Source organism: Xiphophorus hellerii, chromosome 1 (genome assembly GCF_003331165.1).
Source record: "Xiphophorus hellerii strain 12219 chromosome 1, Xiphophorus_hellerii-4.1, whole genome shotgun sequence".
Lineage (NCBI taxonomy): Eukaryota > Metazoa > Chordata > Actinopteri > Cyprinodontiformes > Poeciliidae > Xiphophorus > Xiphophorus hellerii.
Genome location: NC_045672.1, coordinates 6,115,811 through 6,132,062, shown reverse-complemented (window position 1 = coordinate 6,132,062; position 16,252 = coordinate 6,115,811). Strand labels below are relative to the sequence as shown.

The 16,252-nt window shown below is 38.7% G+C and overlaps 2 protein-coding genes across 18 annotated transcripts in view; one reads left to right on the top strand and one right to left on the bottom strand.

Annotated features, from left to right (window-relative positions):
* Nucleotides 1–15,741, top strand: part of myt1a (myelin transcription factor 1a) — a 29,995-nt gene extending 14,254 nt beyond the window's left edge. For 15 of the 17 annotated variants that reach the window (XM_032564385.1, XM_032564364.1, XM_032564356.1 and 12 more), the window contains 9 exons: nucleotides 1,368–1,430; nucleotides 6,458–6,526; nucleotides 6,777–6,839; nucleotides 6,999–7,082; nucleotides 9,012–9,233; nucleotides 10,148–10,239; nucleotides 12,093–12,196; nucleotides 12,394–12,537; nucleotides 14,557–15,741. In XM_032564385.1, the coding sequence (XP_032420276.1) occupies nucleotides 1,368–1,430; nucleotides 6,458–6,526; nucleotides 6,777–6,839; nucleotides 6,999–7,082; nucleotides 9,012–9,233; nucleotides 10,148–10,239; nucleotides 12,093–12,196; nucleotides 12,394–12,537; nucleotides 14,557–14,700 (985 nt within the window). In that variant the 3' untranslated portion in view covers nucleotides 14,701–15,741. The remainder of the gene's footprint in view (nucleotides 1–1,367; nucleotides 1,431–6,457; nucleotides 6,527–6,776; nucleotides 6,840–6,998; nucleotides 7,083–9,011; nucleotides 9,234–10,147; nucleotides 10,240–12,092; nucleotides 12,197–12,393; nucleotides 12,538–14,556) is intronic. The other 2 variants (XM_032564375.1, XM_032564486.1) reach the window with 2 other exon arrangements.
* LOC116721371 (tumor necrosis factor receptor superfamily member 14-like) overlaps nucleotides 1–16,252 on the bottom strand; it is a 1,133,408-nt gene that overhangs the window by 876,223 nt on the left and 240,933 nt on the right. The gene's annotated exons all lie outside the window — the stretch shown is intronic.

Below are 16,252 nucleotides of genomic sequence, written 5' to 3'. Positions count from 1 at the left end.
AACATTTCTCTCCAGAAGACTCTGTAGGAGCAAAACCGACAAAGGCTCTGACAGGTGATCTTTACCTTAACGAGCTAAAAATAAATGCCGTGCTGCCAGTGTTGAGAAAGTCAGAACTGGAAGCTCTTTAAAGTGCTAACGGAGCTGTACTGCCGGCAGTAGTGAATATGAAACCATGGATCTGACTGGACCAAGACCAAACTATAAACAGCTGTTACTGGAATGGACACGCTGGGAGAAACATCAAAGACAAGCAATGATAACTGAGCTACTACTACTTGAAATGCTAACAGAGCTACATGGCTGGCAGTACTGAATATGAAACCGCCAATCCGACCTGCAGCAAAACCCCAGCTTCTTCAGCCAAAGCCGTCCTCTTCCTCTGTTTGGTCCTCCTCATCTTCATTACCTCTTGTGACTTCTACATCCCCATCGCAGTTTTGGCTGGACAGAGCTAGCACAGTTGGACCTTTAGATGTCATTTACTCCAGAAAGCACTTCAGAGTGAACAACATGGTGACTTTCATGTGACAATATTGTATTAAAATTTATAGAAACTATACAACCTACATTATTATTCCTGCACTGTTTTTACATCTAAAATAAATACTTCTAAGATAAAGTCTATTGTTACTTTATCTTAGTAATCATAATAGTTGTAACTATTATGATTAGTTACAACTATCATAATAGTTGTTACTAATTACTATTATCCCTTTAGGAGTAATTTCTGGTGCAATGCCATTTTATGCTAAAAGATGGCAGTAGTGGCGCACAAGAGAGACTGACTTCCAAGCCTTATACAGAAGAAGCTCAGTGTAAACATATCTACTGGCTGAACAGTCGTCAGTATCGCAGCAAAGCCACTACTACAACATCTGATTTTTGTCTTCACAGAATAGAGACACTCTTTTACACACAAACCAGTGTGTCTGCCGTCACATGTGCAACGTGATTGTTTACACACGTAACTCAACCTCATGATAGATGCTGACTGCAAGAAATCTTTTGAAGATTTTGTTTTGTGTAATTTAATTTCAGTTCATTTTGGTTCATTTATATAGTATATAGTCACAACATGTCATCTTTCAACACCGGCAGCCCATGACACATCTCAACTTGCTTTACAAAAAAGGAAAGAAAATCAAGTCAATCAAATTATACATCCATTTCAAGTGATGCTAGGCATCAAAAAGTTTAGCTTATAATTTAAATTGGCCAAAGTAGCCTTTTATTCAAGAAAACCTAGCAGCTATCATAGAGTCGCTGACTCAGCATGCCATAACAGTGGACTGTAGCAACAGGAAGAAACCTACAGCAGAACCTGGCTCAGGTCTAATCCATGATTATTATTTCCTGTGATTTAGATGTCCAACACCAGGCTGTGATGGCAGTGGGCATATCACTGGCAATTATGCATCACATCGAAGGTAAGACCTTGAGTGTGTATTACGAAAATGTTTTTTTTTTTATCATGTTAAGCCATTCATTTGTTAGTATATTTGTTAATTTAACTGACAAATAAATGACTGAATACTGAGGCTATAGTCGTGAACTTACCTTTAGTAATTTTAAACAGTCCTACTTTTTCCTCATAAGTTATTTATGACTATGAATATAAATATATAAAAGCCTACATATGTGTGATCAGTGGTCTTGTAAATTTCTATACATTTATTTTATAACGTTATCAAAGCTTAAATAAATTTAACATGAGGCTGACAATAACAGTCAAGTAAATTCAACATACTCCTTGGGTTATTTTCAAAATATTTGTAGCAAAATTTAAGAAGACACCAATTTCAGAAAACCCCTTTTATTAATAAGAATATTCTTATCCTCTTATAGCAGCTTCTTCACGCACGTGTGCAAAATTGTTGGCAATACTTTGTGACCTAAAAGCCCACAATGGTCCCTGAAATAATTTAAAACTGGCAAAAGTAATACATAGCATTTATGGAACTCAACCAATGAAAATCCACATTGCTTTTGAAATGTGGTTGAATACAATCATTTTAAAAAGCAAACAAATGAAGCTTGAAGCCTCCAAATGAGGCTTGGACAAAAAATGATACCTGTAACTGAGTATTTGGTTGTGCAACCTTTTGAGACAATCACTGCAATCAAATAATTTATGCGTCTGTTAATAAGACTTCTGTACTTGTCCACAGGTATTTTTGGTCCACTACTAGTGAACAAACTCCTCCAGCTGTCTTATGTTTGGAGGGCGAATTTCTTCAAAAGGCCTCTTTCATCTCCTTCTATGTTCAATACACTTTAGAGCCACTTCTTTGCCCATGTGGGACCTATATTCCAGTTTTTCACCCCCCAAAAATACGATCTGTGCCACTTGTACTTGAACTAATTCTGATAGGTATCCAATTGTTTTCAAAGCGTTTGCAATCTGAATGGTCAAGTCGCGTTTTTTCAACTTTTATGACATTGATGTCATAATTTTACACCAAAAAAAACCAAATACAGTAAAATCAGGATGTAAAGAATAGAATAGAATGTATTCTTTATCATATACACCTAAGTGTGCTGTAAGTGATTTAAATATGATGTCATGTAAAGAATAAATAAATAAAATAACAAGAGCTGACATGAAAATGTGTTAATCTATAAATGAGTCCAGAGAAAATTAGATTTAATCCCTGAAAACTATGCTTATTAGCTTTTGAAACAAGTCTGTCACTGAACAATCAGACACTGCTGGGTCTGACTATGGATCCAGATGGTCTTCTGTGAAGAAATTGCAGTAAATGCGGCACAAAAATCCATTGCTATTAGTTGTCCTTTTGTTATTACCTTCCTTCGTGTTGTCGTGGTCTTGTGACAATAATGTCGGCTCCCGTTGCTGAATAAACGTTAAAACATAAACGATTCCATCTATGATTACTTCTGTTACCAGCTTGGCTCATAGCTTGGAACAAAATAGGAGACTCCACAGACAAACCACAACTTGCTCAAATGTCTTTATCCAAAAACTGTTCACTGTGAAACGAAGAGATAATTATATCGATATCAGATATCAGAATAACAGATATAATTATCTGTTATTATATCTTACTGAAAAGATTGAATAACCCAGAAACAAACAAAAAAAAACAGCTATAAACAAAAACATTACCAGTTTGCCAGCCTCCCAGAGGGAGACAGAAAGCTGAGAGAGACCTAAACACTGTGTTTAAGCCACCCTTTATACCTGTCACCCCCACCTCTCAGGTGCAACTGGAGCAGTAATGAGCTAACATAGTCACCACATTATACGGAAGAACTAACATGTCAAACGTAAGGCTCTCTGACCAGCCCACTTCCATACACTGGTACAGTATGCGACTCCAATGTTCTTCTGCTCATGTGGGTCGCTTTGCGGATATTAATAGTTCACACAGCAGTTGGGTGTAATCACTAGTATGAACGACCATGCAGAAAAAAAAATGGATTTCAGTAAAAAATTGGAATTGAGCATAAAGGTTTTATGTTTTGAGGCTTGATAAGTATTTTACAATTATTAAGGTGATTACTATCTGCCATAGCAGCGGTTGATTGGCTAGTGTAAGCATCTGCTTCACCGACGATCTGAGTTGGCGTTTCAGTTTTTTAACTAACCTGAAAACACCAAAACACACCAAGCACAACTACATGTTATGGTTGTCAAAGTCAAGCTGTCATAAATGACCTGCTTCTTCTCTCTCTCGTTATTTTATTTTTTAAATTCAAACTTTTTCCTGACATTGTTATCTTGTTGTATTATTAACAATTAGTAGCAAAGCGCTGCGTCTCTTTTCTTTTATACATTCATTTAAGATTTAGCGCATTAGCAGCTCGACAGCTAAAACCAGCTTTTTGCCCTCCATCGGGGAGCTTGTCAAGTTTATTTCTAAGTTTATTTATTTTTTGTTTTTCACTATACTTTACTCTGAACAGATACAGTGGAGAGGTATCAACACGTTTACATGCTGATACTATTGTTCAACATTAATGTCCATATTGTCCGGTTGTGACAGTGGTGTCTTCCTTGGTTCTATAGTCATTAAATATTTTCCATTTTCCAACAAATTGACCCATTTGCAATCTCAGTTTATATGTGAGTTTTTTCATCACAGATATCTCCTCCATAATGCACAGCCATTGCTCCACAATCGCTTCCTTTTTATATCATAATCTTGTAATGGCTTTCTGACTTGCTGAAGGCAATATTTTTACCAGGTATTTGTCTATCTGTCTTCTTTTTGTAGTATGTCGTGTGTAAGACACCCCAAATAGATTGTCCTACATGTTCTGGATATTCCATGTTATTGTTTGTCCGTTTTTTTTTTCACTTTTATGTTCTTTAAGTTCCTTTTGCCATTTTTCTAATATAGTAGATGTTTTCCTGTCTGACATCAGTCCGCATTTTTCCCCTTGTCATTTTTCTGAATTATCTCAATTTTACTTATGTTGGTTTGTATCTTTTCTCACAGTAATCTCTCATCTATAAATATCAATGTTGATCTTAGTTGTCTAGACCAAATTTTGTCTTTTTGTTAGCAGCTTAAACCCTTTATCATAAATTTGAGGTCCAAGCAAACCAATTCAAGCTCCTGGTTTCTTTCTCTCATTTATAATTATTAGTTTCAATTGTAGTTTTAGTTTTAAAATCCAACTAACTACCTGACTTATTTATGCCAATAGTCCTTTGTGGACTATTTCTTTTCTTAATTCCATATCCTTTCTACCAATTTTCAGATTTTTCCATTTTGAAACATATTCATCATTGCACCAACCTATTAGAGATGTAATTTGCACAGTTTGTGGCAATTAAGCCACAAACTTTCACTTCCACTCCTTCTCACGCGATGGGAATAGGGTTTGATCTAACCCTGTTTCTCCTGAAATCTATAACCATAAGCAAGCTGGCGGACAAAGCAGTAAAACCAGCTCTCAGTACTCAGATTCTTGTCCATCTATGATACATTCGATAACTGCAGAGTCACCTGAGCATTACTGTAGATGACAGAAGTCGGACTTGTGCTGGAAGTTTGAAGTGTAGAGAGTGAATAGGAATGGTGAGGGTACAGAGCCCTGTGGTGCTCCTGTGTTGCTGACCACCTGGTTAGACACACAGACCTTCAGTGGTCTAATGATCTGTGGTCTGTTTATCATTCAGTCATAGATCCTGTGTCTTCTAGAGTTTCTGACAAAGCAGATCGGGCTGCATTGTGTTAAATGCACTGGAGAAATCAAAGAACATGATCCTCACAGTGCTGCCTGCTCTGTCCAGATGACAGCGGGTTTGTTGAGGCAGATGTATGAGGGCATCTTCAACTCCTTGGCCATGACAAGCAAATTGCAGGGAGTCCTGGTATGTGCTTGTATGCTAACTCAAGAGGGCTAACAGGCGTCTCCCCAGGACCTTTCTGATGTGGGATGTCAGGGCAACGAGTCTGTAGTCATTAATGACTGATGGGTGAGTCGGAACCGGAACCAAGCGGGATGTCTTCCACAACAACAGAACCTTCCGTTGGGTCAAGCTGCTGCAGAATCCCACAGAGCTGCTCTGCACAGGCCTTTGGGACTCTGGGGCTGACAGCATCCAGACCTTCAACCTTGTTCTGGTCCAGTCTCTCCATTTGCCTTTTCACCTGACATCTAGATACAGAAAAGTGGGAGGGGGATGCAAAGGGAGCAGCAGCATACCCTGATGTGGTCAAAGACAAACTTGCAGAAGCAGAAGAGTCCATGACTGAGGTGGAAGACAGAGCGTCTGACAGCTGTGGGTCAAAGCAGGGTGGGATGAGCTTGTTCCAGAACTGAACCTACTGAACAATGTGTTCAACTCATTTGCTCTGTCCAGACTTTCATCTGTCTGATCCTCCGTTTGCTTGAAGCCTGTGATCTTCTTCATCCCTGACCACACATCTGTGATATTGTTCCTGTGGTTGTCATAGCAGCGCATGCAGTCGCAGTGACTTAAGGCTCTCTATTCAGTCCTCTTTTCTTTTTCTTTCTTTTTTTGGGGGGGTAATTTTTGTGTCCCGCCTCTTTGTTTGTCGTTCATATTAACCTTCTCTTCAATTTGAAGGATTCAAAGATCTTTGTTGTCTTAGCAGCTCTAACAGTTTTGTCCACATGCATAATTTGTAATTTGAAGATTATGTCATCCACCGACGAAACGCTGTGGCGTCATTTGGTCCCTGTGTATTCTATCTAATTTAGGCAGTTTGTGAGTTTTTAATTTGAAATTTGAACACACCTTTTCAGGAGCAGACGACATCGTTTACACTGCACATGGTGATTCATATTTTTTTTAATTTTTCTAACAATTACACTGCTCAGGTAGATAATGCATCAAATCTCTTCTTATGGGTGCAACCCAGTTCTGACTTGACTTCCGTTCTGGTTGAGCTTGTGTTCCGGCTCTTTCCTTCTGTTCTAACTTCTGTTTTCTGACTCTCTCCTTCTACTTTTTCAGTCTGTCAGGCTGTCCTCTTGCTGATAAATCACTTCGGACCCTCATGGCTGCCCACACAGCTGAACTGAAGTATGTGTGTTTTATTGAGTTAATTGTTTCCTGACTAGAAACCTCAACAAGTTTACTGAAAGCTCTGCAGCTACGGCTTGGTCCATTTTCTCTTCTCCATGCTCCAATTCGATTAAAAGATGAAAACAGCAAATAAGGGTGGTGGATATCTAGCTGGAAGCATACAGCAGTAACTATTAGGTGCATAGTGAGGAAAATTAAAAATAATAATAATGACAGTGTGCTGAAAGCCTGCCTACATGTGTCTCAGGTGTCCGACTCCAGGCTGTGATGGATCGGGTCACATCACTGGAAACTACGCGTCGCACAGGAGGTGGGAGCTCCTCAAGTTTGCATTTTGATCCATATAAGTAAAGTAATGACACCTAATGAGGTGACATCTTAATAATAATGAATATTATTAATTGTACTTTAATTATTCGGCCTCCTTACTTTACAAAAGTGTTGACATTTTTGCGTGCGACTCTGCCAGTTTGTCTGGATGTCCACGGGCCAAGAAAGGAGGAGTCAAATCAGCACCTTGCAAAGACGACAAGGAAGAATCTGAGCTGCTGAGGTAAGTGACTGTATCTTAGCATCATTCCTGTTTCTGTTTTCTATTAGACTAGCAGTTCATGAATAATGCTGGGAGGGCAGAATTATAAAGCATTCTTAAAACATCCGTAGACAGAACCGTTAAGTTGTCTTAAAGGCTGATTATCCTGAAACATACCAAGCCAAGACTCTGTCTTGGTTAATTCATTATTATATTGTATTAACACAGTGGAATCTTAAATTCCGCTGTGTTAATACCATCTACAGGAAAGAAAAGCTTTAATGCTGTTAGGACTTCTTTTCAAACAAGAAGTTAGGGACGGGCAAAAATAAGACATTCAACTAATGCAAACATTTAAAAACAATTTAGGATTAAATAAGAATTCTAAATCGAAGGCAGCTGATCATTTCTTCTTGTTTATGGAAAAGGCTTTTCAGTTCTCGTCATGGGTTTGAAGTATCAATCAGAACAGTCACATTCATCGATCTGACTACATTTTTTGGTCCATTGTTGAGGTTCAATGCTAGCATGCTTGTTTGTGTGAATATAACTATGTTGGGAGACGAGTCAGGGCTGCAGAGTAAATGTTAGAATTATGAGATCTGACGACACTGAAGCTCTTTTGTTTTTGTTTATTTATTTTGACATAGATGGCTCACAATGTCTGTCCTCCCTGTCACAAGTACGCTCTTTTCTCTCTTCAAACCAGTGCCCCTTGTCCATGAGATGTAAATGAACTGCTAAGTTTTGATCAAAAGTGCGCTGGACTGTTTGTGTGTGCAGCTGCTGTTTAGTTTCTCCAGTATAAAAGTCTGAACATTGCCCCCTACACTGGACTACATGTACCAAACCACTAAGCTGGTGTTTTGTTTTGTTTTGTTTTTTACTTCGGTTGCACCTGTTTCTGTCAATTTTCCGGCCTCTGGATGGGGCTTTGAGTGAGCTTCAGACAGTGGGTTGGATGTTATGGTTGGGTAAGGTCGCTTCCTTCAATGATCAACGTTACATTGACAAATAAACATTAGCAAACAGCTGATGATTTTTGCATGATTGTGCTGTCCACACTTTATAGTTAGGCACAAAAAAAAGCAGCTTGTAAAAGCACTTGTAATGTTTCTGCAGACTAGAGCCTCTATCTCAATAGTACACACTGTAGAGTCAAACTCACCTGTGGTCTACATCCAATAGAGCCTTTTCACTTTCACCGCCACAGGTAGCAGTGAGGTTCATGAGTGATGAGGTATGATTTCTCTAGAGTCAGTTGTACAAATCCAAACTGCAATATAGAAGCCAATCATCCAGCCAACGATCCTCTGAATGATCTTAACAAGCCTCTGAAGCCTCACTCTGCATGCAACAGTGCAGCTGCTGTACCATAGTGCATGCAGTGTGTCAGCAGGCTGTCAATGGATGAGCTGTAGAAGGTCAAAAGCAGCTTGGAGTTCAGTTTGTGCTTCTTGAGGATTCTCAGGAAGTGTAGCTGCTGTGATGTAGTTAGTCCAGGAGAAGTCGGCGGAGATGAGGACGCCAAGAAACCTGAAGGTGTGGACCCTCTCCACACTCCCGCCGTGGTATAGAGAGAGTACCTGGGTTGGTGCTGAGCTTCCTGAAGTACATGGTGACCTCCTTGGTTTTCTTGGTGTTCAGAGAGAGGTTATTGCCTGAACACTCTCTCTGCCTCATCACCCTGTGAGATGAGTCCGATCACCGAGGTGTCGTTAGCAAATTAACGATGCGGCTGTCGTTGTGGGCCAGACAGTCGTTTGTGTCACAGGATAGTGACAGCATACAATAACAGAGTTTAAATAACAATCAGATCAAAGTGCAAAGGCCGTAGTTTTTGTGAAATTCTAAAACATTTTACCTTACCGACATGCGTTCACCAAAAAATAAATTGAATGGGACAAGAAGAAAGCATTTAGTCAAATTAGGATTTCTGCTTATCTCCAGGTGTCCAGTTCCTGGCTGTGACAGTCTTGGACACATCAGTGGAAAGTATGCTACCCACCGTAGTGCCTATGGCTGTCCACTTGCAGCAAAGCGACAGAGGGAAGGTCTACTAAATGGCACTCCTTTCTCTTGGAAGGCCTTTAAGACCGAAGGCCCGACCTGCCCAACACCAGGCTGTGACGGTTCTGGTCATGCTAATGGCAGTTTCTTGACACACCGCAGGTATCCTGCTTTTTGTAGAAAATGTTGGTTTTGGTGTCTTGCCCAAGTACATTTGGATGTGTGGAGTGGCTGGATGTTCAACACTACTCTTTATTGACCAATGTAGATTTTAAAGAATTATGTTTGTAACTATTCTAATGGCACAAAAGTGAAACAGTTTACAAACGTACTCATTATGAAATCGAGATTTCTGCAGTATTTACAACTTTTAAAAAATGCATTTTGATTTTTAAACTGGTCTATTAGTACCACAGTCTTTTGTTACTGTTGTTTCTTTTTATTTCTTTTTTTTTTTTTTTGCTTTCTCTACGCCACACCCCACAAGAACATACAGGAATAAACAAGCAGGCATTTCAGTGAAAATGTTAATTTTACAGAACAGTGTGACAAAAAATTATCTTACACTAAAATGATTCAATTTAACTATGCAGTGGATGTGGCAGGTGCACACTGATGCAATAATCTGGCAAAGGCAACTTTATTTATACAACATCCTTCAGCCAGAGACAATTAAAAGTCCTTGTTCGAAGTTAAAAACAACATACAAGCAGGAAAAAACGCATCAAATCAATTAAAATTAGACAGATAAAATGTAAAAAAAAATATATATATAAGACCATAAACTGACATAAGTGAATAACAGAAAAACAGCCAAAAGCAAATGAAAAGTTTTTCATCTTGGGCTGAGCATTTTAGCTGCTATGTCAAACACTGTAGTCAACTCACTGTCATTCTGAACTACTTAGCTACTTTCAATCATTCATCCCTCTTTTTAGTCATATCAGGACATATCAGTTTGTCCTGATATGACTTTAAAAAAAACATTTTGGTTTTGATAAAGTAATTTCTTTTTTCCTTGAGGCTCCAAAGTCTGTTGAGCCAGCTACAAAAATCATGACAAGAATCTTCTTTAGTCTCTCAGGTTGTCCGAGAGCTCCAGCCAGCAAGAAGAAAGTCAAGCTTCCTGGAGACGAATATATAACAGCAAAGTTTAGAGCGAGCGACGGTAAGATGAACACAGTAATGGGGTTTTATTTAGATTATTTTAGGCATAATCAGTAAAAAAAAAAACATTCATATTTCTATTACTAGTCTATTTGCCTTTTTTTTTCATTTTGGGTCTCGCTCCTTTGCTCTTTGGTAAATAAAGTGCAATTATCGTGGTCAGTGATGTGTGGAATATAAAATGAGTTTGTCTATGACACACAGATGACACCCATTCGAGCGTTAAGAACAAACCAAAGCGAGGAGGTACCACAGCTTTCTTCAGCTGGATCAGAACAAAACTGAAGAGATTATTTTCTGGCTAAAGGAGGAAAACAATCGAGTCAGAACACACTGCCGACTCAGCAGTACTGAGCTGGCCCAAAATCTGGGTATAGTGATAAACTCTCAGAGACACAAAAGGACAATTGCAAATTTGGCCTTCTGTCACCTGAAATATATTTACAAGATCTTGCAAAACCCAAATATGCTGTGGTGGCCTTTATTTAACAGTGGCCTGACCCAATGTCAGATGCTCTTAATAAAGGCAAGGGGAAAAAAGGGCCCAGTGTAGGAAGGACGTTTTGCAGCAGTCGAGGAGGAAGGTCACAGGGGGAGCCACACAGCTGGTACAGGACACAAACTTACAGCGTTGTATTGGTCACGCAAACGTGAATAGGATCCTAGCTTGTACAGGTTATTGACATTTGAGGTCTAATTTATTCCACAAAGAAGTTAGCAAAATCGTTATGCACCTTATGTAATGGTTGCAAATGTTTACATTTAAAACCAAGTAAAGTCTTCTATACACAACACAAGTGTAGCGACTACTTGTCCATGAAAACTTAAGACTTAAAGGAGATCAAAGTCAAAGTGTAACAAAGTGTAAGTGTAAAGTGAATGTAACTCAAATAGTCACTCGATGCGCCGTGGGTTTCTGGTTTACACAATACCAAAAAAAGGTCCAAAAACCCTCAGAAATGCACTTCATTGTTGGTTTATTCTGAGTTTGTAGGCAAACAACATGGTACAACATTTCCCAAGATGCCTCTCCTGATCTATTTCTTGCATTTGCTTGACTGCCTGATTGCCTCATCTGCTCAACCACTAACTGGCCTCAACTTTAAAACTTTGCCCATTTTTGCAAGCTTGTAACCTGCGTATTTAAACCCTTATGTTCACTTCGACTGAGTACACATTTCATAGAGGGTCATAGGGTGCAGTGTAAATATTGGGACTGGGCCACTAAGTGGCTGACTGACTGACAAAAAATCACAAGACCACCCATGTGCACACAGAGCTCCTTAAAGCATATCTATTATACGTGAAACACCCATGTCCTACATAAAGATAAATTAATTAATTAAATAAATTACCAACCAACAAATTGATTCTTATAAACAAAAACAAATATGCTCATTAGCCATCAACCAAAAAATAAGCAAATTAATAAAAGAAAATAATCAAAATTTTAAGATTTAACCAAACAAATAGAGAAATGGCTCCTATAATAAAAGTCATACAGGTTGGCATTAATAATCCTGGAAAAATAACTAGTTATGGAAATCTTTACAGCTCTGTAATGACAATTCCTACTTTCCTTTGGTGCTTCAAATGAGACGTGAAGCCAGTCCTTTACCCGCTTCCTTTCTGTCCTCCTGCATTCCCTTCTGATTGATTTGATTTGTCATCAAATCAATCAGTCAATTCAGAACCTCACTTTGGGACCAGCTGGAGATTAAACGCGTCCCAAACCTCACCCTCACAAATTCAATACCAAAACATGCAGCTCCATCCCAGGGAGGAAGCTATTACTGCAACACATGACAGGCAGAAATAATATGTTTACGCATCGTGTGTGATTCTGTCAACCAGTTCTGGATAATGATGAAGACATCAAGCAGCTGAACAAGGACATCAGTGAACTGAATGAGTGCAACGCAGAGATGGAGGCTGACATGATGAATTTGCACACTCAGGTGAGGTTAACGCAAGTTCTGTCGTTTTCAGACGTAACCAGATCAGATCGCTCTGCAGTTGTTGGGTGCAGTTTACCTGCCTCTTCAATTATACTCAACTTAAACTTGGAAACATGTCTATCAAAGAACCAGGGTTGAACATTTGAAATCCGTCTTTCTGCCTAACCCAATGCAGAACTTTTGTCTTTCTGCTACAGATTTCTTCCATGGAGAAGAACCTAAAGAACATGGAGGAGGAAAACAAGCAGATAGAGGAGAAGAATGAAGCTTTGTACTTGGAGCTGTCTGGTCTGAGTCAGGTATTAATTCGCAGCCTGGCCAACATCCGCCTGCCTACCATGGTGAGTCGTTTCAAGGTTCAAACAAAGAAATAAAACAAGCACATTTATATCATTTCTTTTTTTTGTAATTAAGAATACACCTTCTCCCTGGTGTTTAGAGGGTTAATAAAACAAAGGTTGATTTTTTATTTTTTATCGGGGTGTAAACATGTAGAAACTTCAATCCAACGACATGATACTTTTTAAACAGCATGTGTAGGAGATTTCTTTCAAATACTTTGATGGCGTTTGTAATGCATCTGTGACACAAACATGACTTTTCAGAAATTCCATTTTTTTTCTGAGGTGAAACTACCTGGAGAAAAACTAAACCCGCTTTAGTTAAAGTTGTTTAATAAAATAACTTTAACTAAACCTCATAAAATTGTTTGGATGTATCATTATGGATGCACTGCAGTCGTAGAGATTTGGCTGGACAATAGTTGGGAGAAATGGTTAGATGTTGTCAGTGGGGAACACGGTTTACCGACAGCATTTAGAGGGCAGAGATGAGTTTATACCGTTTCCAAAACCCCGATTAAGTCTGGAAAATGTAAAAGATGCATAAATCTGGATACACACAGTGATCAAAGGTATAACTATCATATGTTCGTCTGTATGAAGGCAACTAAATCTTTACAGTACATCGCATGCTTAATGCATCCAGCTGGGTCTAAAACACTGTGTGTTTGTGGCTACAAATGGGTGCGGTTTCTTTGTTGAGCTGTAACTTTTCGGGCGCGTGGCACAAATATTCACACACAGCCTGAAAAAAACGGGATCGAAAACACAGTTCAGATTTTCGCAAGATCATTTACAAACTATTAACTACTTACTCGCCTGCTTTTCACGAGTGCAAGTTGTCTCCGAGAACGATGACAAAAAAAACAAACATTTTTAGCCAAATGTTTGTAAGATTAATAAATAAATAGATGATAAATATCTTGATTACTAGTCGAAGGTTTTTTGTGGCGTGTGAAACAGGCGCGTCAGTGATTTCATATTGATCCATGTAGCTTCTAACATTTAGAAACAAGTGATTTCAGTTTGGTTTACCGCATGTAGAACAATGTAGTTTGAGCTACTTTAACGACATTCGGGTAAACTGTTTAGCACAAGGAGTGAAGAAAACGCGTCAGTCCAGTGAAAACAAGTTTAGACGCATGAAAGAAGAGCCTTCTGCTCTGCTGAAATAGTGAGGAAGAAAACACACTGGATCCCAGGTCAAAGCAATCAAGACAAACTGTGAAATTGGAGAGAGGTGGGAGAAGGAAGTGAGTTTGTCCTCCAGCATCCCAAGCTTGCAGCAGCGTCTCCACAGAGATAACTCGGGACAATTTAACTGCTTAGCATTCAGAGGGACAGTCAGGGCCGCTCATATTTTTACTGGTAGCTCAGTTAAGTGTTACTTGCTGAGTGAGTTTGTTAAAGTATTTTAAGTGGAAGGTGGAATTATTTTTGTTGTTGTTTTGTTTGATCATTTATATTAGAGAGAAGTTCTCTATGTTTATTCCATACCAGTGTAGTGCTGTTTAGAACATCAGTGCTGGACTTATTCCTTTACATATTGTGAATTAATCAAATAAATTAGGGCCTGACTTACATGGCTGTCTGATGTTGGGAATAAATAATTCTGTGTTTTTCCTTCCATCTCTTTTAGCTAGTTGCAAAGCTAAAGCTCAAGGTTATGACATGTTAGGAAACACCCTCAAAGCTAAGGGTAGAGGATACGACACACTACGCCCTCTCTACTGCGTAGCTTAGATAGAGGCTAACAAAGGGAATGGAAAACTTTTGTTTGATGCCGTTTTGTCCTGCTAACCCCTAAAGGCAGCATGTCAGAATGGACCAGCTGTATTTTGGTATTAATAAATGGAATTTATGAATTCAACTCACAGACTCTTCTTCAACCTCATACTGTACATCAAGACCTCAGCATGGAGAACGGATAAACTCTCCACACTGACTACCCAAATCAACTCGACAAATTGATGAATTAATCCTGACTACTAATCTTGACTTCTGAACTCGTGTTTTCAGCAGGAACCAGTATCCGAGCAGAACTTCGATAATTACGTGGAGACTCTGACCTACATGTTCACCAATAAAGACTGCTACCAAAACCCTGACACCCGGGCCCTGCTGGAGTCCATCAGTCAAGCAGTAAAAGGCATAGAGGTATGATGCAAGGCGACGACAAAACAAGCAGCTGCCACATTTCTTCTGAGTTCTTACATAATTGTATGTGATCATTCTTCTTACTCGGTTATTTAATAACTCCACTAGTTGGGTTTTTTTTTTTTAGCATGTTGTTGGATGACGTATGAGCCAGAACAGACGACTGCATGTCGAGTGTGTGTCACCGCACTGGCATCCAGAGGTTACTTTAAGTCAGGAAGACAAAGTGCATAACCAGGAAATGTGTGCAGAACAAAATTTTTAAAAAAGAGCAGAAAATAGCCTGAGCTTAAGTGACTCTTAGTTATTACCATATCCCAAGAAATCTGATAGTACTCTACATTAGAATAGTGTTGTTGCACCTCCAATACCTAGTTTGTAGGTTTATTTTGCTATTGTTGTGTAACTATTTGTGTCCTGTGCAATTGTTAGTTGAATAACTAACTACTCATATTTGCTGCATTATTTCTAGCTATTTATTATTATTTATCTGCTTTTTAAGTTATTTCAAAAATCCGATTTGAAAATATTCCAACACAATAAGAGACAAATGGTCGTTTCCTTCATGGCTGAACAAAGAGGAAATATTTTAAGATATCAACTATGAATTATTTTCTATATCTTATTGTTTATTTATGTACTGGGATCTTTTTATGTGCAAAAATTTTGTAACTACAGGTTTTTAAATAATTTTGTAAAGATTTTTGTGCTTCTGTACTTTTGCCTTTTATTTCCCCCAAACTATTTTGAATACACTGCTATACAGTAAAAGAAAAGGAGGCGGAGTTGTGCATATTTGGTATTTATTTGGTTATAAAAAAAAAAAAAAAAGTGATGGTGAATATTTATTTTTTATTGTCTATGTGCTAATGATGGTTGTAAATTGATTAGCCTTTACCTTCATCTTGAAATAAAAGCAAAGCTACCATAAATCTGTTGCACTCTTCAGGTATTCTGACACCATTGCTCTTGTTTAAGCAACACACCAGAAAGCTCCACGGTACAAAGACAATGTTTACTGTATGAAACATTAAAACACTCTGCCTATGAAAAACAATGCCATCCCCTTGAATGTTTTTACTTTGCTTTTACAAATCAATCAAAAATAATTACACTTTTATATTTCAAATCCTCCACCTCTTTTTAGTTTCAAAGTAAAAAAAAACCAACAACAACAACTGCCTTTTGCAAAAGAATGGCAACATCATAGAAATGTTTAGCATTAAATGAGTGATTGCGTGAAAAGTCTGTGCTGGGATTGAAGCACAAGCTTGCTCACCCGGACACAACGGTTTTACTTCTTTTTTTTCTTCCTTGCAAAACTGTTGAAGCCCTGTCAGGTTGTGTGGGGGTCACCCGTGGACAGGGCCTTTCAAGTCCACAACAATATTCAGCTCTCTCACTTTTACTTTAATAGGAAGAGTCTGAAACGGGAGCGAGGTGCTGAGCGTGGCCACCGGCCGACGGCTCTGTGTGCGAGAGCCGAGAGCAGACGGGCGACACTGCAGAGCAGATGGCGGTAAAAAAAGAAAGGATGCCTTTATTTCTTACCATTTTC